We start from the raw sequence: 25,284 nt of genomic DNA on the forward strand, positions 1-25,284 counted from the left end.
CCAAGTGTCCGTGTCTATTAGTCTTACAGATGCTAATCTCTCTGACGATAACGAGCCTCGCAAGTGATGGGTACCAGTCTACTACGACGTATCCATCCTGTCGGCATCGTCCTTCTTATCCTTGGAACCGCTGCCGCTGGGCTGTCCGTCCTTATCGAGCAGCGCAGTCGACTCGTCGTCCTCCTTGACAGACTCCAGGCCAGACTTGCCGGCCGCTTCCGCATCCTCCTTGGCCTTCTTCTCTTGCCTCGCCTTCTCCTCCTCCATGGACATCCTCAGCGCCAGCGCCAGCTCGGGGTCGACAGACGGGTCAAAGTCGAACTCGCCAAAGTCGCCGCCGCCGCCGCCACCTCCCATGCCGCCGCCCATACCTCCAGATGCCGCGGCACCCTCGCCCATCAGGATCGGGGTGGAGATGAGCTGGTCGCTGAGAAGCTTGCCGCTCGGGGGGATGATGACCAGGTTGCTACCCTCGCCACCCTTGACCTTGTCGTTGAACGCGCGGAGCTTGGACTCGGTCTCGTCGTCGAGGTCGCCAAAGAGGACAAAGTCGACCGAGACGTTGTTCTTCTTGAGCTTGCCGGCGAGGGAGACGAGCGACTTCTCGTCTTCGGTGACGGGCGAGCACACAAAGACGATTATCCGGGTGCGCTGCGTCTTGTTCTGTCGGTGCTTCAGAGCGAGCTGTGAAAAGGTTCATGATTAGTATATTTGTTGGCTGACAGCGTAGGGGTAGGGCGCCAGCTTTTGAGACTCACATTGGCGACTTGGATGCTAGTGGCCAGGTGCGACGAGCCCCGGATCATCTTCCTCGTCCGGTGCAGGCCCTCGAGGATCTTGCCTTGGTCTGTCGTCAGGGTCACGAGCACCTCGGGGCCCTTGCCACCCATGCTCATCAGGCCGACTGCTGACTCTGGGTTGCCGCTGATGATGCTCTGGAAGATGATGCCGACGGCGTCGGCCTGGGCATCGAAGCGGTTGGGTGTGTAATCGCCGTTTCGACTGCTCTCGCTGTTGTCGACGACAACCATCACCGCTTCGAGAGGCATCTTGGCGGTTGTGTTGGAGGGGGCGAGGTCGGACGACGAGAGAGGAGAAACAGAACGCCGAAGTGACGGTCGAGGATTATGTGGTTCTCTCAAGAAGGATGAGAGCGCTGGCGGATTCGAATGCGTGTTGGAAGGTGATGAGCTGGAGGGTCTCTCGAAGGTGGATGGATTAGAAAGGCTTCAGAAGCTCCAGGTTGGCTGTCGTAAGGCGGATCAGCCTGGAGGCCACTGGGGGAGCTAAGGAGTGAGGTGCGGCTGCAAGTAGCGGTACTTTCGTTTGATCGCGAATTGGCGCTGCCAATGAGTAGTGCTACACTTGGTGAGTTTCGAGCTCTTTGTCGCAGCACAGACCACCTGAAATGCGCTCTGCTTGGCCCGCTGGCTAGCAGCTCTCCACTCTGACCATTGTTTACCTTCTCCAGTCCTGGCCACTCAGAGCGCATCAACAAGCACCCATTTGACGACATCCTCTGCATTTCATCAAGCTTGCATATCTGCATATCACCTTCAGAATCCAAGTCTCCAGCTCGACACTCACGATCCATTATCCAAAGGACACCAATTGACGAGAGTCAATTCTACAAAAATCAGCCTCGAATTCACGAGAGGGATATCTATAACAATGGCACCTCCACGCGGAAGGAAGAGAAAGTCAGACCAGTCGACGACGGAAGACGCGCCTAATATGGCCGGTCAAACAGTGCCTACCAAGTCCGGCAGCCCTTCGGAGAGTCCGAGGAAGAAGAGGAAGGTCGGCATCACGCTCGGCCAGAAGCAGGCTCTCATCGACAACCTCCAGCTCGAAAGTAGGCATCACGTACCGGGGTCTATCGTGATGATCTGATGCTGACAGAGTGCCCTCCAGTCACAGAACGTGCTCGCAAATTGCGAGCGCAGTATAACCTTCAGGCCCAGGGCCTCCGAACACGCATCGAGATACGCGTCAACCGTATCCCCATGGCCCTCCGCAAGGCCAAGATGGGCGACCTGCTGGACAAATACTCAAACGACCAAAACAACAAACCTTCCGCCACCTCTTCGGCGGCAACTGCCGCGCTCATCTCCAGGCCTCCACCGGTCCCCGAGAAGGACTATGCACCAGCGCGTCATGCTGCTGCTGCCAAGGCTGCTCCCGCACCGGCAACACGCGGACCGGGACGGCCACCGAAGCGACGAAGGTAATTATTGCCCCCCATCTTCAGTGAATATGCTTCTAACATCATCACAGCGAGGAACTTGACGGCGGCGGCGACAAGGAGAACCAAGACGCAAACATGGCCAAGCCCCAAAAGAGAGCCCGCGGCCACCCGGGGCCGGAGAACGCGCCGACCCCGGCACAGGTCCTCTCACCTACGTCCTCCAACTCGCGCATGAGACCCCCGCCGCGGCCCGCGTCGCCCGCCAAGTCCCAGATCGCACGCCCCGTGTCCCCGGTCAAGCAGGCCGCCGCGGCCACCAGCCTCCTGAGCAACATGGTCGAGAAGGCGCGCTCGACGCGCGCCGCCGCCACCACGAGGAAGGCGACGACCTCGTCCACGGCCAGCTCGGCCACCTCTGGCACGGCTGCCACTCGGGCGAGGCGTGGAGCTGCCGCCGCAGCAACACCGAAGACCACTACCACCACACGAGCAACGCGGAGGGCTAGCGGCGTCAGCGAGTCGAGTGATGGTAGCACGGCCACGGTGGTGCGGAAGCGGACGGCAGCTACTGCAGCTACCGCGGCGTCCAGGAATGCGGCCGCGGCGACGAAGAAGACGACCGTTATGAGCACTATCAAGAAGGGCGTCACCAGTGCGACCACGAGGAAGGCCGCCGCGCCCAAGACGGCAGCAGCAGCAGCACCTGCTACGACTAGGTCGGGTAGAGTGCTCCGAAAGAGAGATTGATGGTGGGTCATTCACAAACAACTACTGTATAAACGGGTGGGCACATACGGCATAATGTGCATACTTGATCATGGTTCACGGGGTGGCGTTTAAAGTGTGGCGTTTATGGAATTCGGTGCTTTTGTCGGTTGCAATAAGTTTTTCGGTTCTTGTTCCTAAACTCATGAAACCTGACAGGGTAGAAGTCAGATGATTATACATGTCCAAGTATGGAAAGTTTTTGCTCGTTCTAATTCATATGTTTAGTTTTGTGACATTAAAGAGAAGCTTCCCCGACCTCATGTCTCGAGGGTGTCTCTCCCCCTCACGCCGGCGGCGCGGCGCTCGAGCTCTTCTTCTTCTTGTCCTCAACCAGCTCGATGTTGTCCTCGGGTATCTCCTTGTACTTCTCGAGCAGCAGCTCCTCGATCTCGCCGCTGACGTCGCCCTGGACGACGATCTCCTCGCCGCCGCTGGGCACCTTGGTCACCGAGGAGCCCGTGGCGAACTTCTTGCCAAACTCCTTGGCGACCTTCTTGAGGTCGAGCCCGAAGGCCTCGAGCCCGGAGACGGAGGTGACGAACTTGCGCTTGTTGCGCTCGATGCGCTTGACCGTGACCATGCTGTGGGCGCGCTGGTCGGCCTTCTTGGCTTCGGCGGCCTCGGCCTTGGCCGTCTTCTTCTGGGCGTCCTTGGCGGCGCGCTTCTGGGCTTCGACGGAGAGGGAGGCTGTCGCGGCTTCGAGGGCTTCTGTTGCGAGGGGGAGGGAAGGAACAAGCATGAATTAGCGACGGACGTCGTGGGGATGGGGGTTTGGGAGCCCAGGGGTGGTTTGAGGAGGGGTTGAGGGGATGCTAACCTGCTGACCATATCCGTGCGTACATCTCTGGCTGGTTCTTCTCTAGCCAGTCCTGGCATTTCTTGACGGTGCCGCCATATTCGCAGTACTGAGAGGGAGGAAAGGTGGTGTTAGGACATCGTCTGGGATTTGGTTTGCTTGGGGAACCTGGGGGAGTAGTACCTCTGGAGGTAAGGAGCAGACTATGTAGAGAGAGAGATATTAGTTCAGGTTTGTTGTGTGAACAATTGCCTACGAAAGGCAAGGTTTCTTGGAAGATGTGGCTGAGAGGACATGATGAAAGTGGGATGGGAAGAGGAACGACATACCACCGCAGTAGACAACGTGCCTGCTCTGAGGCTCGGCGTGCTCGGGCTGCTCTACGTCAGCCATGTGTGTGCGATGTGATATTGCAAAATCCCAATAGCCGGGCCTTCAAGGTTCTCGTGCCGGTCGGGTCTAAGAGGATAATCGAGTTCAATCCAAGAGTGGTGATGGTGTAGGCGCGCGCAGCAATGGCAAAACATGGAACTGCCCCTCCTTTTTGGGTAGTGATAACAGATAAGAAATGCTGATAGAGCCAGCAGCAACAGCGACCTGCGGGGTTCTGCCGGCGATGTAATTGGGATGGCGGGGCGCGATTCGGCACAACCATTCGGTCTTAGCTCCAAGCAAGTTGTCCGCCGTAGTAATTCCATTCAATGCCATATTGTTGGACGACACTTGCGTAGCCGACACCGCTGGTGACGTCTATTGACCTCCGCAGGCAAACTCGAGATTGGTCGTTATTGATGGTCCGAACACCTCAGGTATGTAGCAATTAGTAGATTTCCGTTTGTTATACGACTCTCTGACAGGTTGCTTTAACGTTTGGAACATCACTGATTTGGGTGACTATTATAAATGGATATAACTATAGGATGAGCAATTAGCTTCGTATCGTTATGTTACCTCATGATAAGAGTTGCTGGACCCTCTGGAATTAGGTTGAATGTGGTAAAGTAGATCTGTAGAGCTGGACATGTTTCCTAGAACGTATGGTAAACTAGATCTACTATATATACCTAGTTCTCATAAGCATCGTAGCACTTTCACCTCCCAAAAACTAGAACACAAGAGAATTTGTGATACGTCGTAGCCCAAACATATGGTTGGCGGATTGAATCAACTTTGCGAGTTGTGAAGTATATAGTGCTTAGGCTGCCGAGTTGAGACTTGACATTAAACAAAATACCATCTAGCTAGAAGTGAAGAGAATATTCATCATTGCACTGCTAACATTTGTTATGGGCTTTAAGCTCAGTCCCTATCTTCTCCCCCTCTGCCGCTTACTTATGATTGCGAGAGCGATCTCAAGTTAGCCTTCAACTCTATCGCCGGTCCTTAGTTCACTAGACTGTTGCTCTCCAAAGTTGAGGAAATGACCGAAGTTTTCCATGCAATTGAAGTACTTTGCTAAAGACCGCTTGCTACACGAGGCCAAACGTGAGTGTCTCTCTCAGGTTGTTGCATATATACAGTGTATAGCATACCGTCATGAAGTGTAACTACTCAGACAGCAATTGATGCCGAGTAGGAGAGTATAGATAATGATCTGGACAACTGTAAGGCCCACTAGGTCCACTAGTGTGGACTGGCTGAAATCGTAGCATTTGTCTTGAAATCTAGTCCAGTTACAGTCGTACTGTTTCATAATCCGCCCAACCTGTCCACATCATCACCGACTCTGTCCTGTGCTGCGAGGTGTGCGGCGCTCTTTCAGCTTCGGCAGAGTAATCTTACCCCGCTCGGAAAGTTGTCCAATGAGGAATGTAGAGATGAGCCACCTGCAGAACGACAAGGCTGAGCGGTGCTCAAGGTGGTGGGGGCCGGCGGCTGTGTTGGGCGGTCACTTCAGGCAGCGATGCACACGGAAACGTCGTCCAGACACAGTTCTTGTTGTATTCATCCTTCGCTTTGTCTTCTTGATAGATCTGTTGAAGTGTATGGCGGCTGCTATCTGTTAAACGAAAAATGGACTTGCCATCACGTCTCGACCAACGGCCACACCGCCCAGCGTCGCGCAATGATTTCGAGATTGCCATCCTTTGCGCCCTCACCCTCGAAGCAGACGCTGTCGACCATGTCTTCGATCACCATTGGAAGAAGGACGGGATTACATACGACAAGGCGCCTGGTGATTCGAACTACTACATCACCGGCACCATCCACCGCCACAATGTTGTCCTCGCATATATGCCAGACGAGGGCAAGGTTAATGGCGCCGTGGTCGCAACGAATTGCCGCCTGAGCTTCCCAAACATCAGGCTTGCCCTTGTCGTGGGGGTCTGCGCCGCCGTTCCTTTCCCCAGGAGCGACTCAACAAGCAGAGTTGACGAGATAGTCCTTGGAGATGTGATCATCAGCAACGGTGTTGTGGAGTACGACCATGGTCGTATGCAGCCTGAGGGCTTCAAGCGCAAGGCAACTGTGATGGATAACCTGGGAAGGCCTAATCAGGAGATACGAACCTTTTTACGGATGCTCAAAGGCGTGCGGCCGGGTCGGGAACTGCGGCAGGCTATGCTCGAGCAGCTGTCGCGTTTCAAGACTGAGCCGAAACTTGACGCTGATTATCCGGGGTTTGAAAATGACAGACTATTTCCGACAGGATACCGTCATGCCACCGATGGCAAATCGTGTGATGAAGGCGGATGCGCTCAGCCGCTGGTCAAGCGTCGGCGTCTGCAGCAGCCAGACGTGCAACCTAGAGTTCACATCGGGCTCATCGCCTCGGGCGACATGGTCATGAAATCAAGCTTCCATCGTGACATCATTGTCGAGGACGAGAAAGTAATTGCATTCGAGATGGAGAGTGCCGGAGTGTGGGATGTCTTCCCCTGCGTGGTCATCAAAGGCGCCTGCGACTACGCAGATAGCCACAAGACCAAAGGCTGGCAGCGGTATGCCGCAGCCACGGCAGCATCTTGTATGAAGGCTTTTCTGGGAGAATGGGTGCCGTCAAACCTACAGACCATTCCAGCCCCTGCACCCTCGTCCTCTACTGTCACAGCAGAACTCTCCACAGCACAACCTGCCGTGGTCACGACCAGTTAGTCTGACACCTCTACCAAACTCGAAATACAGTTTTGGACGCTAATGCCAACCTATCATACTTAGAAACTGTGGTCTTCTGTGTTCCCCTGCCAGTGAACCCGCGCTTTGTGGGACGTACTCAGATTCTCAATGAACTCCAAACCAAGCTCTTCGACAATGACAATGGCAAGATAGCCCTGGTGGGGCTAGCAGGTGTGGGCAAGACGCAAATTGCGTTGCAACTAGCAGTCTATGTGAGAGACAACATGCAAGACCGCTCTGTTTTCTGGTTATCCGCTTTGAGCATGCCCAGCTTCGAACAATCTTGCCGCCTGATCATGAAGCAAAGTGGACTCAAAGATTCGGATAGCAAGGATCCGAAAGCTATCATTCAGGACTATCTCAGCTCGGAGAGGGCAGGCAGATGGCTGCTGATCGTGGATAACGCGGATGACAAGTCCCTGCTTTTTGGGTCAGACGAAGTTACCGAGTGCATTAAAAAGCATCTCCCACAAAGCGAGAGCGGCTTGATGTTGTTTACTACACGGTCACGACAAGTGGCAAGTGCAGCAGCTCAATGTGCGGAGAACATCATTCCAGTATTGGGGATGTCAGATCAAGAAGCCCGGGAGCACCTGGGCAAGAAGACTTCTAGCTCAGAGCTCAACCGAAACGAAGAGGCTACAGAGTCTCTTCTTCAGAGGCTCACCAATCTCCCTCTGGCGATAACCCAAGCCGCTGCCTACATCAACGAGAATCAGATAAGCATCGCGACGTACCTCGACCTCTTCGACAATACGGATGCGGTGCAGCTGATCAGCAACCATTTCTACGACGACACAAGATACAAGGAAAGCGACAATGCTGTGGCCACTACTTTGCTTGTGTCTTTCCGACAGATCTCCGAGACCAACGAGCTTGCTGCTAGACTTCTCACGTTTCTAGCATAGATTGAACCCAAGGGGATTCCCCTTTTCATCTTTCCAAGAGCTCCACGACAGGACCTGGTGCAAGCCATCGGGATGCTTCGCGGGTATAGCTTCTTGGTTGAGCGAGAAGAGAGAGACGTCTTTGATATGCACACACTGGTGCACATGGTGACGCATGCATGGGCCCGGACACGACATAACGAAGTATCCGGTTACTCACTACCCAATACGATCTCTCATCTCGACCAGATATTTCCAGACGACGAATGGGAGAATCGCGATAGATGGAGACAACTATTGCCCCATGCCCTGAAAACCCTATTCACCGCTCAGGCCGACCTGGACCCGGAAGGATGCCATTTGGGATTTTGGGTTGGTCGCTGCTTGCAAGTTGATGGGCACTATCCTGAGGCCTGCCAAGTACTTCGCCAGGTGGTGGCTGTCCGGAAAGGGAATTTGGCATCCGATGACTCAAAAGTTCTCACTTCACAACATGTCCTTGCCATGGCATGTATAGGTAATGGGCAAACAGCACAAGCGATCGAGATCCTAGAGCATGTGGTCAATATACGGGCTCAAACACTACAAGAGGAGCATCCAAACCGACTAGCATCACAGCACGAGCTCGGGAGCGCCTATCTTAAGAATGGACAAGTAGAAGAAGCAATCAAGCTGCTGGAGCATGTGGTCAATATACGGGCTCAAACACTACAAGAGGAGCATCCAGACCGACTAGGATCACAGCACGAGCTTGGGAGGGCCTATCTTGAGGATGGACAAGTGGAAGAAGCAATCAAGCTGCTGGAGCATGCGGTCAATATACGGGCTCAGACACTACAAGAGGAACATCCAAACCGACTAATATCACAGCACGAGCTTGGGAGGGCCTATCTTGAGGATGGACAAGTGGAAGAAGCAATCAAGCTGCTGGAGCATGCGGTCAATATACGGGCTCAGACACTACAAGAGGAACATCCAAACCGACTAATATCACAGCACGAGCTTGGGAGGGCCTATCTTGAGGATGGACAAGTGGAAGAAGCAATCAAGCTGCTGGAGCATGCGGTCAATATACGGGCTCAGACACTACAAGAGGGACATCCAGACCGACTAGGATCACAGCACATGCTTGCATGTGCCCTATATCAGAGAGGGCAGATTAGAGAGGCCATAGAGCTTCTAGAACATGTGGCCAGGGTGGAGAAAGCGACGCTTCGAGAGGATCACCCCCACCGCGTCGAGGCAGAACAACAGTTGCAACGGTGGTACAGTAGGAATGGTATCTTCAAGGAAGTTTGAGATGGCCTCGGGCGTGAGAGCGAGGCCGATATTGTAGGATAGCAGCCAGCTAAACATGAAGGATCCATGTTGTGGTCCCCAAATCATCACTAATGCACAGTACAATAAGAGCCAAGATTCTGGCTATCAAACTTCCAGAACGCATGTTTGATGGGCAGTGACGACAAGAAGTGAAGTGAACCGGCCATATGGGTCAGAAGAGCTGACCAAGATCGGATGAGCTCAACCGGCGATGACAGACTCATGTATCATACTTACACTAGTCATCCACTTCAGATTGACCCCAAAGTCTTCATCTGTGACGTCCTGGACTCCTCATAGAGTAGACATGTTGTGCTCGGTCTGCAGACGGGGGAAAATACAGCAGCCAGCTTTCTCGTCAGTAGCGGAGGTCTGACGCCACGCCGAAGCCTCTTTTTGAACGATTGCAAGACTCGAATGAAATCCGTGCCTTGGGTATATAATATATTATAGCGTAGCCACTCCCTGCCCTGTTCCGTGACCGCATCGGCCATGGCATAGCTGAGAGCAGCACACTTCTTCAGCTTGGCCCAGTGCTATGCTGGGAGGGCCTTTTCCTACTTTCCGCCAATGCGGGCACAACAAAGACAACTTCATAGGAATAGGCGTGTCTACAGGAGTTTGTAGTTGAAGAGTAATATTATGGTCTAGGATAATTGTACAGTATGGATGCATGTTCTGCAGGTGTCCTTGTGAATATCGAGACGAGAGAGGACATTCATTACGTGTGCAGTGCAGTGTGCACGGATCAAGAAGTGCCCTTCGCTAAGAAAGCGTTTCCGTTTTCCGGTGCTCGGCTTCACACTAGGCATGAGTCTCACGAGCAAACCAACACCTTGGTTATTGGCCCAGTGTTTATGGATCTGCTGATCCGCGGGCCACTGCTCGGCAGACTCGTTTTGTTTCGCTTTGATTTTCATGTTCGGGAAAGTGTCATGCAGCTACGAATCTCGGGTATGACTCGATATCCCAGACTGTGGGATGATAAGCGACGGGTCTCGTCGGATGCATTGTCTACGGTGTGCCTGAGTAGGGTAGGCTGGACCCGTCTCGCCCAATGTCTTGCTTGCATCTTCTCACCTTATGTCTAGGTAACGCAGTATGAGCTGAGCCCTCTCTTTTGTTTGGGAATGCCTCGATTCAAGGATTCAATGAGCAGCCGACCAGCCGACGAGCGTTGACGCCCAGTGGCAGCGGCAAGAGAGGCGGCGAGCGCTTAAGCGCCCAGCCGGGGCCGGGGTGAACTGGCCTGCGATTGGCTGAGGGGTGATGAAATGCAGTCTCGATATTGGCAATGCTGGTCCCCACACCCACACCATTCTTCCCCCTGTCTTGCCTGCGTCTCCATCTGTCAACTAAGGGCTGGATCAATCGAATTCTATTCGTTGAGGTGTCTAATTCTCCGCCGGCCCTTAGGGGTGAACCTAAAGGGCGGTGCGGTCAGAACCAACAAGACCCACCCTATCATCACAGAGTTAGATTAGGTTACAAACAACGGTCTGTTAGTATGGCTCGGCGCCCAAAGGGAAGTGCACGGGCTCCTGTTGATTTCATAAATGATCAATGATACCTAGCATATGTGGGTAAGGCCACCGAGACTTGTGAGTTACGGGCATGAAATTGCCGCTTGTGGCCCCGGCCACCAAGTTGCTCATGCCATGGTGTGTGTTCCGCTTCGCTCTTCCTCAAGGCAACTTTCGTCGCCTCTCCTCTTCTCTTGCAACTTTTCGGAAGAAAGCACTTTGCGGGGCCTTCTTCTTCTTGATTGACTTGTTGGCACTTCTGTCCTGCTCGACGTAAGCCATGCCCTGCCCACCACCGAGATCCGTCAAGGCGCTCGCCGTTCTCTTCGCCGACCTGGGTGCCTTGCGCATCGGCTTGCCGTCAGGGCCGTAGAACATGTTCCCATCCGCCTGGAGGCCCGCGCTCTCCTTCTCTTCATCCTTCCACGCCTTGCTCTCGGCATCGCCAAGAACTTTGGACAGAAGCTCGCGCCTGGATTGGGGCGTGCCAAATTCCAAGTCGGGCATTTTGTCCATGTCCTTTAACTCAGTGATGATCTTGAAGGAGTAGCCCTGATCCACAAGAAAGGCCTGCCGCTTGGACGAGAAGACCATCTCGTTCGTATCCTTGGACACGAGCGAGTAGAAGAAGGCGTTGAAACCCTCGTCTTTTCGCCGTGTGGCTCGCAAAATCCGGCCGAGGCGTTGGGCTTCTTGGCGGCGGGAGCCATACTGTGCAGAGATCTGGATAAGGCAAGTTGCCTCAGGGAGGTCGAGGGATGTATCGCCGATTTTAGAGAGGAAGAGAGTACTGCACTGTGGGGAGTTTTGGAAAAAATCCAGGACTTCCTGTCGTTCGGTGTTGCTGGTGCCGCCATAGAGATATGGCTTCATCAACTTCTTTGCGTAGATTTCAAGGGCGTAAACATTGTCTGAGAAGACAATAATTTTATCACCACGGCTCTCATGGTACCGTATTAGGTATTGACAAGCCTGGAACTTCTGTGGGTTCATGACACAGAATAGTGATCGGGCTCGTACTCCAGCATTCAAGTACTGCTCATAGAACTCAGTTGGCATAGGACACCATACCTCGGCGCATTGGACCTTGGCAATATGCCCCTGCTCTGATAGCTCCATCCAGTTGGCCTCGTAGAGCTTAGGCCCGATCAAAAAATTCAGATCTTCAATCCTGTCGTCTTCTCGGAGGAGTGTAGCAGTTAGACCAAGCTTAGAATGGCATTTGAGGGAACCGATAACTCTTCGAAACATTTGGGCAGGGACGACATGGACTTCATCTAGAAGCATAAGGCCCCATTCCCGACCCTGAAGGAATTTCATCATCTTAGCCGACTCATAAGCACGTTCTCGCGAATTTGTCACCATTGAGTAGGTGGTGATGATGACTCCTGTGTTTCCAGTAAAGACCGACTTCTTATCCGAGGAGAAGATGGCGATACTATCCGGATCGATGTTGGACCATTTTAGAAACTCATTTCTCCATTGTATGACTGACATGTTGCTGGTGGCCAGTACGATCACTCCCTTTTTGATGGTACATGCTGCGGTGACGCCAACTAGAGTTTTCCCGGCTCCACAAGGCAGGACGATGACACCACTCTTGGCACGACCATTGCCGAACATCTTGCTGAGACTCTTCTCTTGATAAGGCCGAATCTGGGTTCCCGGTCGCAGGTCGATCTCGAGGTTGGCATTGATGTAGTCGTTCCGAAAATCGTACTCCTCGAGTGCAGGATAGTGTAATGCCAGACACCGCTCTGCAACCTTGCTGACCTTGTCATCTTGAATCTGGAATGCGTGGACGACATCTTGTTCACTATAGTCATTATCGCCATCATCTTCGGCCAATACATTGTACACCTCGTTCGTCGTGGTTGCCCTCTGCCCTGTCTGGGGTCGCTTCGATTCTTCCATGTCTAAACCTGCAGCTTCACGCAAGCCGGCAGCCTCTTTGGTTCCGGCGATGGCAAGCCCCGCCATGGTCGGGGCGCTTGCAGTAGTGATATTTTCGACGGTCTGGACTCGGCACGGACCGATGATGGGATCCTTGAGCAGCATCTGCAGCACATCGAGGTCCGCGGTCTCAACGTAATATTTACTATCCCTCAAGACCATCTTCACCTTGCCATAACTCCTGCCGCAATGCCGAACATATTCAGCGACATTCGGTGGCATTTCGGTCTTGAGGAATCGGCCGAGCGTATTGATGACGTCGTCTGAGCTGAGGCCAATTGAGACGGCCGCGTAAAGACTGTGGGTTGCAAGGCGATACTCGTGCATGAATGTTGGGCGTGATAATGGCTCGGCAACCGTGATCAGAAAGTCTTGTACCTTGGGCGCGAGGGGATGGAAGCTTTCAAGGATAAGTTTCCCCCAACCGTCAATCAGCAACGGCCGATTGTGGTGATCAGGCTTGAGCCTGAGGGCGGTGAAGTCTCGCTTCTGTTCGGGCTGGAAGTCGCGCGAAGCTACATCCACAATCCCTGGCGGAAGGAGATATGGGAAAGCACTGATATCGAATTTCTGGGTGTTCTGAGCGATGACGGTATCGAGCACATTGGGCTGTTCATCCGGCTCCCAAGAGTCGTCCTTGGCATCGCCAACACGGCGGCGCTGCGAGGCTAGCCCCGGGGTGGAGTCTCTAGAGGCCCTGTGTGCCTTGCTAGCATCATCGACGGCCGAGGTGGCCTTGCGCTTGGAAGACATAGCCAATCTGCAGGGCATCGCTGGAATGGAGCGGCGGGAGGTGGATGAAATGATTGCAGGGAGGACCAGATACTGCCAAAGGCCCAGAATAGCGCGTTGGTCCCGTCGCTTTACTTGGAAATAGTCAGCTGCCGGAGCACAGAGTTGAGCATAGTTCGCATCTTTGTGCCGGCAGGGAAGCAGCTGAAACAAGAGACACGGCCACAAGAAAACCGGATGTGTTGGGAGTGCGAAGAGGAGGAGGAGAGAGAGACACAAAGAGGCCCTTTTACTCTTTTCTGCCTGCCTAGGTATCTACTCGTGCTGACCGCTTTGGCTCTTTGTTGGAACTGCACTGATTTTTGCCTGAGGCCTTCTATCTCTGGATCATTTCGAGGGGAGATTTCTTAGCGACAACGGGAACAAGTCGCACAGTGGAAGAGATTGACGAAAGAGAAGAAACTCAACTAGGAGGTGTTATAAACATCTCCGATTTCATTTACACTATCCTTCTCAATTCCCCGATCGATACGTTTGGTCCAAGGTAGGGGGCCGCCGGGACTTAGGGGTGGACCGAAAGGCGGTGCGGTCGGGCAGAAACAGCTCCACATACTAAGTTTACCCTGGGGTTGTCCATAGAGGAGGACCACACCATCTCATCATCCTGCTCGATGAGTTGGCGCGCGCCATCCATTGGCGACGCATGGCCTCGCCCTCCGCCGTGCTAAAATTAAACAAGGCCTCCTGCGGCCGTGATTGGTCCGGTGGTGCTGAACTGGCTGTTTCTTCTGTTTCTCCTACCCTCCTCTACGGCGTACGCATGCACGTCTCTTCTGATGTGTCCATGTTGGGCGACCCTCGATAGGTGTTGGATTCCCGAAATGGCCAGGCATCCTGGGTGGTCTCTCCCCCAAGTGGCGGACGACGACATGTCCCACAAGAAACTACTGCGTGGTAGTGCGTCCGGAGGGCCATGCGAGTCGAGGCCTGCAGCAAGTCATCGCTCCCGTCACATCCCTACTGCCGCCCGCCTCCATCTCAGCATCTCAGCATGGGCCAGAGATGGACGCAGATGGACAGAGACGTCCGGACATCGATGGCGCACACAGTCTTGCCAGTCCTGTTAGCCGCTCGCATATTGGCTGCTGCCGCCACCGTCGCACGCGCAGTGTTACCCTCCCTCGTCTACAGGTACAGCCTCTCCCATATTGTCTTGTTTATTAAAACTATATCCGTCCCCCGGTTGCCATTGCCGGGCCCTCCCTTTCCCTTCTCCTAATTCTCTTCTCCACGCCTCCTGCGCCAGCACAAGAATAGACGGTTCGTTGATCGAACCATTCCTGTCGTTTTGAACACTTACTTCCTTGTTTCCTTGCCTTGCTTTCGCCCGACGCAGGTCGTCACCTAGTCAGCCAGTCTTACTCCCAGAGACCGACGCAGTTTATTTCAGTGCTACTATGTGCTTATCGTGACCTTTTTACGACCACCGAAGCCGGACTCACACAAAACCTGCCTTTCCAAAAATGGCCGACCTGGTCCTGTCAAACGCTACTTATCGCCCGCCCTCCCCACCGGCTGGCCGGAGGAAGGGACGGCAACTTAATACCATAATCGAGGAGGACCACGACGACATGGCCAGCAGCCACGGTGCAGGTGCGAGGAGAGCCCGCGGACAGTCCAATGCCAAGATCGAGCAGTGGCTGTCTCCCCTGAGCGATCACTTCCCGACCCCGCGCGGCTTCCACTTCCTCGCCGCCCCGATCCTGCCTTCCTCGCCGTCGACGGCATCCGCCGACGAGAGCAGCTCTCCCTCTTCTTCCTCCGCCCCCTGGAGGCGAGCCAGCACCATGACTGACGTGACTGATTTTGACGATCTGTACGACGTGTCTGACGAGGAGGACGACCGCCGGTCGATGGCGAGGACTTCGAGCATCGGCAGACAGCACAGCATCAGGAGATCGGCAGCGAAGCCGGCACCGAATGCCCTGCCCCCTCTGGTCATTCCCGCTGAACGCGAGAGCTCCAAGGGGGCTTTTGACGCCAAGAAGTCTATCACCTCCCCAGTACCTCCCACGCCACCTGCCCAGGTTGCCATGTCGCCGGCTATGTATTCCTTCATGCAGGCGCAGCAATCACTCGGGGTCCCGACGATTTCGGCACCGCCATCTCTCGACGGCAGTCTCACCTCCGACCAGATGGCCCAGATGTCCGCTCCGCCCACGCCCGTGATCGGCGCTGAGGACCAGGACAGCGGAGACTGGTCCGGCGTGCAGCTGCAGCCCGGCGCGTTGGCAACTCTTCGCGCACTTTCCAGTTCTTCTTCGGACATTGATCTGAACGAGCCACGGGAGGAGCAGGTCATTGAGGTCCCTCAGGCTGAGATGACACAAACGCGCCCTGTCGCCCCTCGCCTCATCACCAACCTGCAACAAGGTTCAGCCATCCTCTCGCCAGCTCAGGCACGCTCACTGGCTGGCCTGACCCAGCTAGACATCCCCTCACCCGGCGGCTTCTTCTCCGGCCTGTCACCCCGGACCCGCAGCACTTGGCACCTACCCGGCCAGACTCCCGCTGATGAAGTCGCTCCTCCCACCTCGACGACAGCCGAGCAGTTTTACAAGCTTCCCTGGACGACCGAGAATGCTCCTGCCCTTCCGCCCCCGCCTCCTCGCCCCCTTCACATGGAGACCGGCCACTTCTCCGTACTTCCTGTCGAGCAAGTGGTTGAGGCTGAGGAGCCCGAGAGGGAAGAACCACTCACCGCTATCCACGTCCCTGTCACGCCGCGGGCAGCATCCACGCAGCCCAGCGGCTCATCTGTCACCCTTCATGATGGGGCCTCGTCCCCTATCGAGGAGATCACTGCCACCGAGATCGTGGTTGACTACGATCCCGAGTATGCTCGAAAGCAACAAAAGGTGGCTCTCTCACACCTCGACCGAACTGAGATGTGGTTGGTGGCCCAGCGATCGTACCTCACTGGGTTTACTGAGGCTGAGCACGAGGACCGCGCTGTAGCTGCGACTCAGAAGGAGGTCCCTGAGGCTAAGCAGGAGCGCCCGACTCCCCCACCCAAGGACGAGCCTACCAAGGCCGAGCCTACCAAGGCCGAGGTCGCCCCCAAGAAGATGGTACGCTTCTCGGACGCTGCCATCGCGGCTTCTGTCCCCCGTGGCCTGCCTTCCAAGCTGGCCCGCCAGGAATCGGCTTACTATCGTGCATTCACCGACTTCACCGTCCGGGCCCACCCCAACGACGTCTTTGTCCACAAGCTGGCACGCTTCGAGGCTCTCCAGGCGCAGCGCGTCTCGCTTCTCGAGGCACACCGCAACCAGCTCCTGGGCAAGTACCAGCTGACGGTCGTGCCCCAGTCCGCCAAGAAGCGCATGAGCGCCAACGTGGTCCGCGGCGACGACGTCATCGTGGACGACCCGGCCAAGATCCGCGCCGACAAGGAGGCCGACGCCCTGGCGCAGATGCACATGTCGACGTGGCACGTGGCCTCGATGAAGCTGCTCAACGGCGGCCGGCTCATCGCCTCGCCCGTGCACAAGCGGCTCGCGCGCGTCTCCCGCATGGCTCCCGGGCCGGACGGCCTGACGCGCGACCGCGCCCGCATCCTCGACCTCGGCGGCCAGGCCGCCTGCGACTGGGCGTGGCACGTGGCGCTGCAGTACCCCAACACCAAGATCTACACGGTCACGACCAAGGCCATCCGGCAGCTGTCCAACGCCAACATCCGCGGCCCTCCCAACCACCGGCAGGTGGCCGTGCAGCGGCTGACCAAGCTCCCCTTCGCCGACAACCAGTTCGACCTGGTGCGCGCGGCGGAGCTGCACTCGATCCTCAAGCTGGTGGGGGAGAACGGCGAGGACGAGTGGGAGACGTGCCTGCGCGAGTGCATGCGCGTGCTCAAGCCGGGCGGCTTCATCGAGTTCAGCGTGCTCGACGCCGACATCGTCAACGCGGGGCCCCTGGGCAACGCCAAGGGCGTCGAGTTCGGCTTCGCGCTCAAGACGCTCGGCTACGACCCGAGCCCGACGCGCATGTTCCTCAGCCGGCTGCACCGCGCCGGGTTCGAGGGCGCGCGCCGCGCGTGGACGTGCCTGCCCGTCGGGCCCAAGCCGGCGTCGGCCCTCAACAAGCTGCTGCCCGTGGCGCGCGACTCGTGCGGGAACCCGGTCCGCACGGTCGACCTCGAGGCCATGGTGTCCGGGTCGGCGGACCACGTGGCGGCCGTGACGGGGCTGGCGGCCGGCTGGAGCTGGGAGCGGTGGATGCTGCGCGCCGAGGTGGAGAAGGTGGCGGGCGAGCTGCGGCTGTCGGACATTGTGGCGTCCGGGGCGGCGCAGGGCGAGGCGGGCAAGGGCGGCGTCGAGGGCGTGCACGCCGTCGTCGAGGAGGGGCGGCGCGTGGGCGCCGGGTTCCGCGTGCTGAGGGGGTATGCGCGGAAGCCGAGGGCCGAGGCCGAGGTTGGGACTATTAGTATCTGCTTTGATGCTTGAAGGGTATGTGAGTGTGTGGGCGGTTGTGGATGGGATACCCGGGTTTTGGTGGATTGTGCCAGGCTTTCTCTTCTCTGCTATTTGTCGTCGTCCGCGGCTGATGGGCCGGCGGCCTTTTCTTCCCTTTGTTGCATGTCTGGTGTGAGTGAGTGTATGTGGAAGGGATGGGGGTGTGTGTGTGTGTGTTTGTTACATGGTAATGGGTGGTGTTGATCCTGGGCTGGGAGTTTGTATAGATACTGGGTTCGTTTTGGCGTGTACATATGTGTACATCTTGGGAGGACCCGGTGTAGAGGGTGCGAAGATACAATGGAAGTATTTGATGAAACTTTTATATCATCCTTGCAGAGAGAGTGCATGTAGGCTCACATCTTGATCCTCTTGTCGAAGAAGATGCATTGTCTCACAGCTTACGGGCCAGTTGGGCCATCGAACAAGGACGTGTCCACTTGTGCTATGGCCAACTTTGTAACATAATCTAGACGTTCTCTTATTGAGTGCTTTTACGTGGACCTCTGCCGCTTGGACTGGCCTGACTGGGCGACACAATGCTCATAGAAGCCGAGGATGAGAGACTTGTGTTTGTATTTGGTGGTAAGTTGCCTGTGATGGTGTAGGTCAATTCTGCCCCACGGTAAAGCTCTTGATTGGCCAGATCGAAGCTCCTAGCGCCAGGAACCCTTTGGAAGCAAGCAACCCCGGACGTTCCTGCCCCTCCATCTTCGTCATAACACAAAGCTCCAGTCGTCCTCGCACCACCAGTTCATACACCCTCTATCTCTCTCACGCACTTCCACTACAACGTAATCTTCTCCCCAATTGAGAAGAACATACCGCCCTCCTTCCAACTCCGCCCCCCGTCACCAAAACACCACCTCCGGCTCTCCCCGCCTCCGCCGCCGCTCCCCCGCGCGCCAAATATAGAGACAATGCACACCAAGGGCCCCGCCCCGCAGCACCACGACGGCTCCGGCCTGCGCATCGGCATCGTCCACGCCCGCTGGAACGAGACCATCATCGAGCCCCTGCTGGCCGGCGCCCGCGCCAAGCTCGCCGAGTGCGGCGTCCCGGACGCCAACGTCGTCGTCACCTCGGTCCCGGGGTCCTGGGAGCTGCCCATCGCCGTCCAGCGGTTCGTCTCTCTCTCTCTCCCTCCCCCCCCGCATACATTCACACATTCCATTCCATGACATGATGCCACTTCCTCGTCCGTCCTTGCTTGTAGCCTGTGTGTGAGCTCTTCCCCAGCTGACGACCCTGTTCACGCGCGCAGCCTCTACTCCGCCTCCCAAGTCCAGTCCTCCTCCTTCTCGGGCGGCGCCCCCTCCCTCTCGGCAGGCGACCTCCTCGGCGGCTCGACGACGGACCTGACCTCCCTCCCGAAGGAATCGTCCTCCGCGGCCGCGGCGGGAGGGCCCTTCGACGCCATCATCGCCATCGGCGTGCTCATCAAGGGCGAGACCATGCACTTCGAGTACATCTCCGACTCGGTCTCGCAGGGCCTCATGCGCGTGCAGCTCGACACGGGCGTGCCGGTGATCTTTGGCGTGCTGACCGTCCTGACCGACGAGCAGGCCAAGGCCCGCGCCGGCGTGGCGCCGGGCGGCCACAACCACGGCGAGGACTGGGGGCTCGCGGCCGTCGAGATGGGCGTCAAGAGGAGGGAGTGGGCGGCGGGCAAGATGGAGTGAAGGAGTGTTGGGAAAAGGGGAGCAAGGGGAGGCTAGATCTTTTTGCTTTGGAGAAAGTCCATCGAGCAGGACGGGAACAAGAGAGAAGCCTCTGAGAAGAATTGCTGCTGGACTTGATCTTGGTTTGCGGAGGCGAGATAGAAGCGTAGATGCTTGGATATCAACCAGCATATCGCAGTGCGGGTGACGATGACCATGTCTGCCTGGGCAATTAGCTCTGGGACTCACCCACATGTCTAGACGTAGAGGGCTATCCAGTTCCGAAAATTGGACAAAAGATGGCAAAAAAAAAAAAAAAAAAGGTGTATTTCACAATCCGCAATCATCCGTGACAATGACGAAGGGAGTGTAAGTGTCGTGTTGTCTTCACTCGTTGTTTCCGAGTCCTCGCTCATCATCATGGCCTCAAAGTATGGCATAAGAAGAGTCCAGTGTGCAGTAAAACGACTATTAGATTGTTGCGTACGTAGCTGCTCAGATGATGAAGGGCATTCCAGTTCTGTCTAGAGACAAAAAGCCGTTGCCCTTCCCCTCGCTCTCGCTCGTGCTCACGCCCCATCTCTCTCTCTCTCCCTTGCTCTTTTATGATGATTTCTGCAGAGATTAAACATTGCTCCTCTCCTTCGTCCATCCAACCCTATCCCAATTAAACAGAAACTAAAAAAAGAGGTTTAGAAAGTAGAAAGAGAGAGAGAGAGAGACAGAGAGATCCCCAAGACACGTGCTGCCATTTTCCCGCCATTCTGTAGAAATGATGACTTTCCAGAATCTTTCTCTTTGCACTCTCCTCCTCCTCCTCCTCTTCCTCCTCCATGGTTTCAGCAAAAAAAAGATCGAGTAACGCGCCATATGTAACGATGGAGGGAGGGGGGAACAGCTTCCCAAACCACTCCCCCCGTCTCCTCACAGTAAAATGTACAGCAAAACAGGCTCCCTTCCCTTCTCTTCTCTTCTTTCCATTCTTTCTGTCTCTTTCTTCTTCCACACCACCGTCAGTCGCCAGTCTAATGTGCGGAGAGTGTCGTCAAAAAAGACTCCGCCCAATGCAAAAAATAAATAAAAAAGAGAATGAAATTAGAATCCCCATCCATCCATCCATCCATCCATCCCAACCTGGTGGTGGACAGATAAGCAAAAAAAAGAGAAGGCTCATCGCCGACAGCAAACACACGTCTCACGTCTTGTCCGTCTCGTCTGTCATTTAGCTGATCAGCGCCCCGATGTCGCTGTCAATGTCCTTCTTGGTCCTCCACAGCGACCGCTTCTTCTCCCGCTTGGCCTTCATCGCCGCCCACCCTTGCTCGTCGTCCTCGTCGTCCGACGCGTTGTTGGACCTGTTGAGCGGCGACGTCGACGGGCTCGCCTTGCGCTGCTGCGGCGGCTGGTCCAGGCCGCCGCCCAGCCCGCCCGACATGAGCGACGACTTGCGCGAGTGCTCGCCGGCGCCGCCGGCCGAGGGAGGCGGCGCCTGAGACACGGGGCGGTAGCGGCCAGGCAGGCCGACGTTGCTCCGCTCCGAGGGCGCAATCGACGGCGCGTATCCGTTGGCGCCGACGACCCGGATGGAGGGCGCGTAGCCCGCACCCTGGGGCTGGATCCAGGAAGCCGAGCTGGGCTGGACCATGCTCATCGTGCGGCCGTAGTCGTTCTGACGACCCATGGGCATGTCAGCCACGGACCCGGTGTCCATAAAGGAGTGGCGCATCATGTCGGGGCCGGGGCCGGGGCCCATGCCCATTCCCATGCCCTGGCCCATACCCATACCGCCCATCTGAGGAAGCATCGGAGGGCCCATGCTGCCCATGCTGCCCATCGAGGCCGTAGGCATGTGGCTCATGGGTCGTCCCTGGGGTGGCTGCTGCGCCTGGCCGCCGCTACCGTTGGTGGCCATCATCTGCATGAACTGCATCTGCATCTGCATGAACTGCTGCATCTGCTGGTTCATCTGGATCTGTGCCTGGTCGCCAGGCGTGAGCATCATGGGGTTGCCCATGCCTTGCATCTGCGGGTACATCATCTGAGGCGGGATGCCGGCCATGGGATCGAACTGCTGGGTGCCCATCGAAGGCAAGGGCTTGTTAGCCTCAATGTTGGGGCTCCCTCTCCGGAGTGCCCGCGACCGCTCCTCGTTCGCAATCACGCCGACCAGACCACCCGGGGGAGCGGGACCGGCCTGGGGCACAGCCGCCGGAGCACCCGCGCCGAAAGCCAGGCTCTCCCGCGGCGGCCCGTTGACCAGTCCTGCTCCCAGGAAGGGATCTTGGGGCAGCTTCCGGGCGAAGGCGGGCAGGCGAGAGCTACCTCCGGCTTCGCCCATGGCTGATCCGGGACGTTGGTAGCTAGGTTGCTGCGCCGTTTCCCGAAGGTTGGGGTTCGACATCATGGTGGTCAATCTGGTGGGCGGGCGGTTCTTGTTTGGGAAACCATGCGCGGCCAAGATCGCCAGAGGCACCTCCTCGTCCTCCTCGGAGCCTTCCGAGGTGTCCTTGGGCGAGGGGCCCATGTTGGAGACCATATTCGGCAGGTTCGGCGTGCTGAACGATGTCTGCATAGAGGGTCGCGACGCTGATGGCCCTGCCGAGCCGGTCTCTCCCGTGACCTTCATCATCTGCTGTCGATACACGGCCATGTGGGCTTCCTGCTTCCGCCTCTGTTTCGCTGCTTGCTTTGTCTTTTCAATCTCATCTTCGTCATCCTCGTAGTGGTCCTCGTCATCTTCATCACGGTCATCACCGTGCTCCGAGGATGCAGCTTCTGACCTGGCACCCTGCCGTTCTTTGTCCTGCCTGTAACGCTCAAACTCGGCCGGGGTCATCACCTTGTGCTGCTGCGGCTGCTGCTTCTGCGGAGCGGGCTTGCGAGGGATCGTGCGCTGAGGAGTCGAGCGGTTCGAGGTTGGGCGGCTCGTACTAAACAAGTTGTCTTCCTCGCCTGCAGCAACCGACGTACTCGTGAGCCGGGACTCGGACGAGACCTGTCGCCAGCTAGGGGTACTGCTGAACGAGTCCTCGTCTCGTCTGTACCGACCTGAGTGGCTCGGCACGGGTGGTGGCCCACTGGCCAGGAACCTACTGGCAGCGGAGAGGTCCTTTAGTAGCCTCGAATCCTCGTCATCACCATCCCCAGATTCTGTGGCCGAACGTCGCCGGCCCATGATCGCACTCGCCCTCTTCAAAATACCACCGTCTGATGCCGAGATGGGAATCTGTGGCCGATCACCGGCTGGAGACGCGTGTCTGGGCACTGGAGGAGCGTTTTCATTGGTGGGCGAGTCATAGGTCGGGCTTCTGTTGAGCAATTGGTCGTTGGAGTGGTGGCTTCCCCAAGAAAATGGAGAGGGCTCGATGCGGGAAGATTTGTCAATCTGCAACGGCGCCGGCTGGGCTAGCCGGTTCCCAGTCAGTGATCGGGGCGCTAAGGCCTGTCGTGCAGCAGGGTCGTCTCCCCGCAGAGTCATGACACTCTGCCTCTTGTCGAAGGTCAACATCTTGCCAAAGTCTCCGCCCATGTCCATGTTAAACTCCTCGTCCAGCCTGGGAGGGGTTGCGGTGCTCGTAGTCGACTCGGTGGTTGCTCGCGACCTGCCGCTGTTGACGTAGCTCTGAGGTGTCGCGGGCACGGGAGGAATGGGCTCCTCCACAAGGGGCGCCGGTGGTGGTACATTGTTCTTCTTCTGACCCCCAAATGAAAAGGTCCTGCCCGCCGCCTTCAGGAAGTTGGAGCTCGACTTGGGCAGCGGGGGTAACGGCATGTCCGTTTGGCTTCTCCTCATACCTCCCTTCGCATCCTCCTGTTCCCTCGCATCGGTTGATGAGGGGGCCGTGGAAGCGTTGCTGTACCGCGACGAATTATCCGTCGACATGGTCTTTGTGGTGTTGGATGAGCCGCTGCCGCTGTGACTATGATTAGCAAACCACCTGACCGAGCCCAGGCCGTCCCGCCAGCGAGGCCTGTGGACAACAACCAAGGGAAATGGCGCCGGCTTACCGATTCGTGTTCAGGTTGGCAAAGATGTTGTCCTCGACTGAGATGTTCGAGACGCTCGCTCTGGCCAGAGCATGCCCCTTTGCCGCCATCCTGGCACCGCCGTCAAAGGACTTGCCATTGGAAACCTCGTTCCGGTCGAGCACTCGAAAGGTCGGCTCGGCTACGGCGCCATTATCGAGACTGTCAGCGGTGGATCGCCGCCTGCCGAAAGGTACCGGGAACTTAGGCATGTAGGATCGAGGTCGGCGGCTTGGCCGACGAAGATCAGGGCACAGCCGGTGACGATATCTACGCCTGCAACGAAGCAGAGGTAGTGGTGGTGAGATTCGATCGGGGAGGACGAACGGGACAAACGTTCAGGTGTGGTGGAATACGAGGCTGGGCTTGTTGTGCGACCGGCTAAACACGACGTGGGTGGCCTGTGGTTTCTCCCACCCCCCTTCTTTTGCTGCCTGTCAATAAGGCGATTAACTTATGACGCGCGAGCTATCGGTTGACTGCATAAATGAAGCGCCCCAGAGTTAGCAAGGTTTCTCTGTATCTCACTCGACATGCAGCTTCCCGCGTCCTGTCGCCGAACACCCTCTAGAAATCTCCAGGGACAAAAAGGCGAGCGTGCTCAGAGCGCCATCCTTGTGAGACTAAGCATACGCAACGGCACAACAACTAGTTCCCAAGATCGTAGCGGCTTGATGATGACAAAATCCGAGATGTGCTCCTCTTTGTAGGACTAGCGGTTGTGTCTGGCTCGGCCGGGTAGTAGGCAACAAAGGGCGAGGCGAGGGCATATCCACTGGCTATCGTTGCAGGCGTCGACATTCGTTTTGAAGAAGAGGAGGGCTCCAGAGCATCCTAAAGCAAGACAAAGAAAGCAAGAAGAGCTTTTCCCACTTACAGCAAGACCCGATACCAAGCTGAGCTTTAGGTATTCATCAGACCGCAGCAGATTAATCGTAGTACAGATGAGTATCCGGTCGCACTCTGCGGAGATGGTTACTGCGAGGTAGGGCAGCAAGATTGGGCGTGCTCAGAGCAACGGAGTCCCGACGCCACGAGAGCGAGGATTTGTCGAGGCGGATGAGCTGAAGTGAGAAAGGGGCCGATCTATGGCGGGCAGGGAGTGTCCGAGAGCAAAGGAAGACAGGCTGACGCAAAAGGAATCTATTGGGCGTTGGAACAATCAGGAACAAAAGGTCAACGAGAGACTGGGAAGGAGAACAAGGCTGTCAGCAAGGGCTTCAACGCTCGCAGCAACAGTGAGGGTTCATGGGAATTGACGTCGCTAGCTTCGGGATGAGGAAGACAAGGGAAGAGGGGAAGCAGAGTCGAAGAATACGGAGCACGGAGAAGAGAGGTTGAAGCCAACACAAAGCCAGCTGGAGACCTGTCTCGTTGTTGCGTGACGGGTGCAGAGGTGCAGGCTGGTATGGGTGCTGCTGCTGCTGCTCGGTTACCAAACCCACCCGCACACTACACTAATAGCTTAATAGGGGCCGCACAGTACGAGCAGGGTACCTCAGTCAGTCAGGGACGGAGCAGCCCAGAGAGAGAGAAAAAGCGCGAAGCCCGAGAAAACTGGACTGGACGGTTGGGACCTGGGCCACTACGCAGCGAGAAAAAAAGTGGTCGACCCGTTAGTGGTTAGGGGTTCCGCAGGGGCCATTGGAGTACCGGGCTAGGATCCACCGGGCCAGCGAGGACCAGGGGTGGTGGTGGGGGAGAAAATGCTCGCTGAGAGCAGGGACCGGGGACGGGGCACAGGGGGGCCAGTAGGGTGGGCAGGGGAGTGGACCACGCACCGAACCGCGAGAAAAAGG

At 56.6% G+C, this 25,284-nt stretch overlaps 9 protein-coding genes across 9 annotated transcripts; 5 read left to right on the forward strand and 4 right to left on the reverse strand.

Moving 5' to 3' along the window:
- Nucleotides 1–81: 81 nt before the first annotated feature.
- On the reverse strand, nt 82–1,049 carry E0L32_003109 (uncharacterized protein; the record flags this gene model as incomplete). Its single annotated transcript, XM_031137373.1, has 2 exons — nt 82–684; nt 759–1,049. The coding sequence occupies 2 exons, from the start codon at nt 1,047–1,049 to the stop codon at nt 82–84; spliced, it is 894 nt and encodes a 297-aa protein (XP_030999177.1).
- Nucleotides 1,050–1,671: 622 nt separating this feature from the next.
- Nucleotides 1,672–2,935, forward strand: E0L32_003110 (uncharacterized protein; the record flags this gene model as incomplete). The annotated part of the gene is made up of 3 exons (XM_031137375.1): nt 1,672–1,855; nt 1,903–2,227; nt 2,278–2,935. The coding sequence occupies 3 exons, from the start codon at nt 1,672–1,674 to the stop codon at nt 2,933–2,935; spliced, it is 1,167 nt and encodes a 388-aa protein (XP_030999178.1).
- Nucleotides 2,936–3,239: 304 nt separating this feature from the next.
- E0L32_003111 (uncharacterized protein) lies at nt 3,240–3,695 on the reverse strand (the record flags this gene model as incomplete). The annotated part of the gene is made up of 1 exon (XM_031137376.1): nt 3,240–3,695. One exon carries the CDS (start codon nt 3,693–3,695, stop codon nt 3,240–3,242), a length of 456 nt encoding a protein of 151 aa, XP_030999179.1.
- A 2,070-nt stretch (nt 3,696–5,765) lies between these two features.
- Nucleotides 5,766–7,777, forward strand: E0L32_003112 (uncharacterized protein; the record flags this gene model as incomplete). Its single annotated transcript, XM_031137377.1, has 2 exons — nt 5,766–6,843; nt 6,912–7,777. The coding sequence occupies 2 exons, from the start codon at nt 5,766–5,768 to the stop codon at nt 7,775–7,777; spliced, it is 1,944 nt and encodes a 647-aa protein (XP_030999180.1).
- A 72-nt stretch (nt 7,778–7,849) lies between these two features.
- On the forward strand, nt 7,850–9,055 carry E0L32_003113 (uncharacterized protein; the record flags this gene model as incomplete). The annotated part of the gene is made up of 1 exon (XM_031137378.1): nt 7,850–9,055. One exon carries the CDS (start codon nt 7,850–7,852, stop codon nt 9,053–9,055), a length of 1,206 nt encoding a protein of 401 aa, XP_030999181.1.
- A 1,706-nt stretch (nt 9,056–10,761) lies between these two features.
- On the reverse strand, nt 10,762–13,323 carry E0L32_003114 (uncharacterized protein; the record flags this gene model as incomplete). The annotated part of the gene is made up of 1 exon (XM_031137379.1): nt 10,762–13,323. The coding sequence occupies one exon, from the start codon at nt 13,321–13,323 to the stop codon at nt 10,762–10,764; it is 2,562 nt and encodes an 853-aa protein (XP_030999182.1).
- A 1,484-nt stretch (nt 13,324–14,807) lies between these two features.
- Nucleotides 14,808–17,789, forward strand: E0L32_003115 (uncharacterized protein; the record flags this gene model as incomplete). Its single annotated transcript, XM_031137380.1, has 1 exon — nt 14,808–17,789. The coding sequence occupies one exon, from the start codon at nt 14,808–14,810 to the stop codon at nt 17,787–17,789; it is 2,982 nt and encodes a 993-aa protein (XP_030999183.1).
- Nucleotides 17,790–18,718: 929 nt separating this feature from the next.
- Nucleotides 18,719–19,480, forward strand: E0L32_003116 (uncharacterized protein; the record flags this gene model as incomplete). The annotated part of the gene is made up of 2 exons (XM_031137381.1): nt 18,719–18,921; nt 19,063–19,480. 2 exons carry the CDS (start codon nt 18,719–18,721, stop codon nt 19,478–19,480), a joined length of 621 nt encoding a protein of 206 aa, XP_030999184.1.
- A 1,201-nt stretch (nt 19,481–20,681) lies between these two features.
- E0L32_003117 (uncharacterized protein) lies at nt 20,682–23,697 on the reverse strand (the record flags this gene model as incomplete). Its single annotated transcript, XM_031137382.1, has 2 exons — nt 20,682–23,373; nt 23,468–23,697. 2 exons carry the CDS (start codon nt 23,695–23,697, stop codon nt 20,682–20,684), a joined length of 2,922 nt encoding a protein of 973 aa, XP_030999185.1.
- Nucleotides 23,698–25,284: the final 1,587 nt, after the last annotated feature.

This window comes from Thyridium curvatum (genome assembly GCF_004353045.1).
Source record: "Thyridium curvatum strain D216 chromosome Unknown NODE_13_length_580902_cov_83.771903, whole genome shotgun sequence".
Classification (NCBI taxonomy): domain Eukaryota; kingdom Fungi; phylum Ascomycota; class Sordariomycetes; order Thyridiales; family Thyridiaceae; genus Thyridium; species Thyridium curvatum.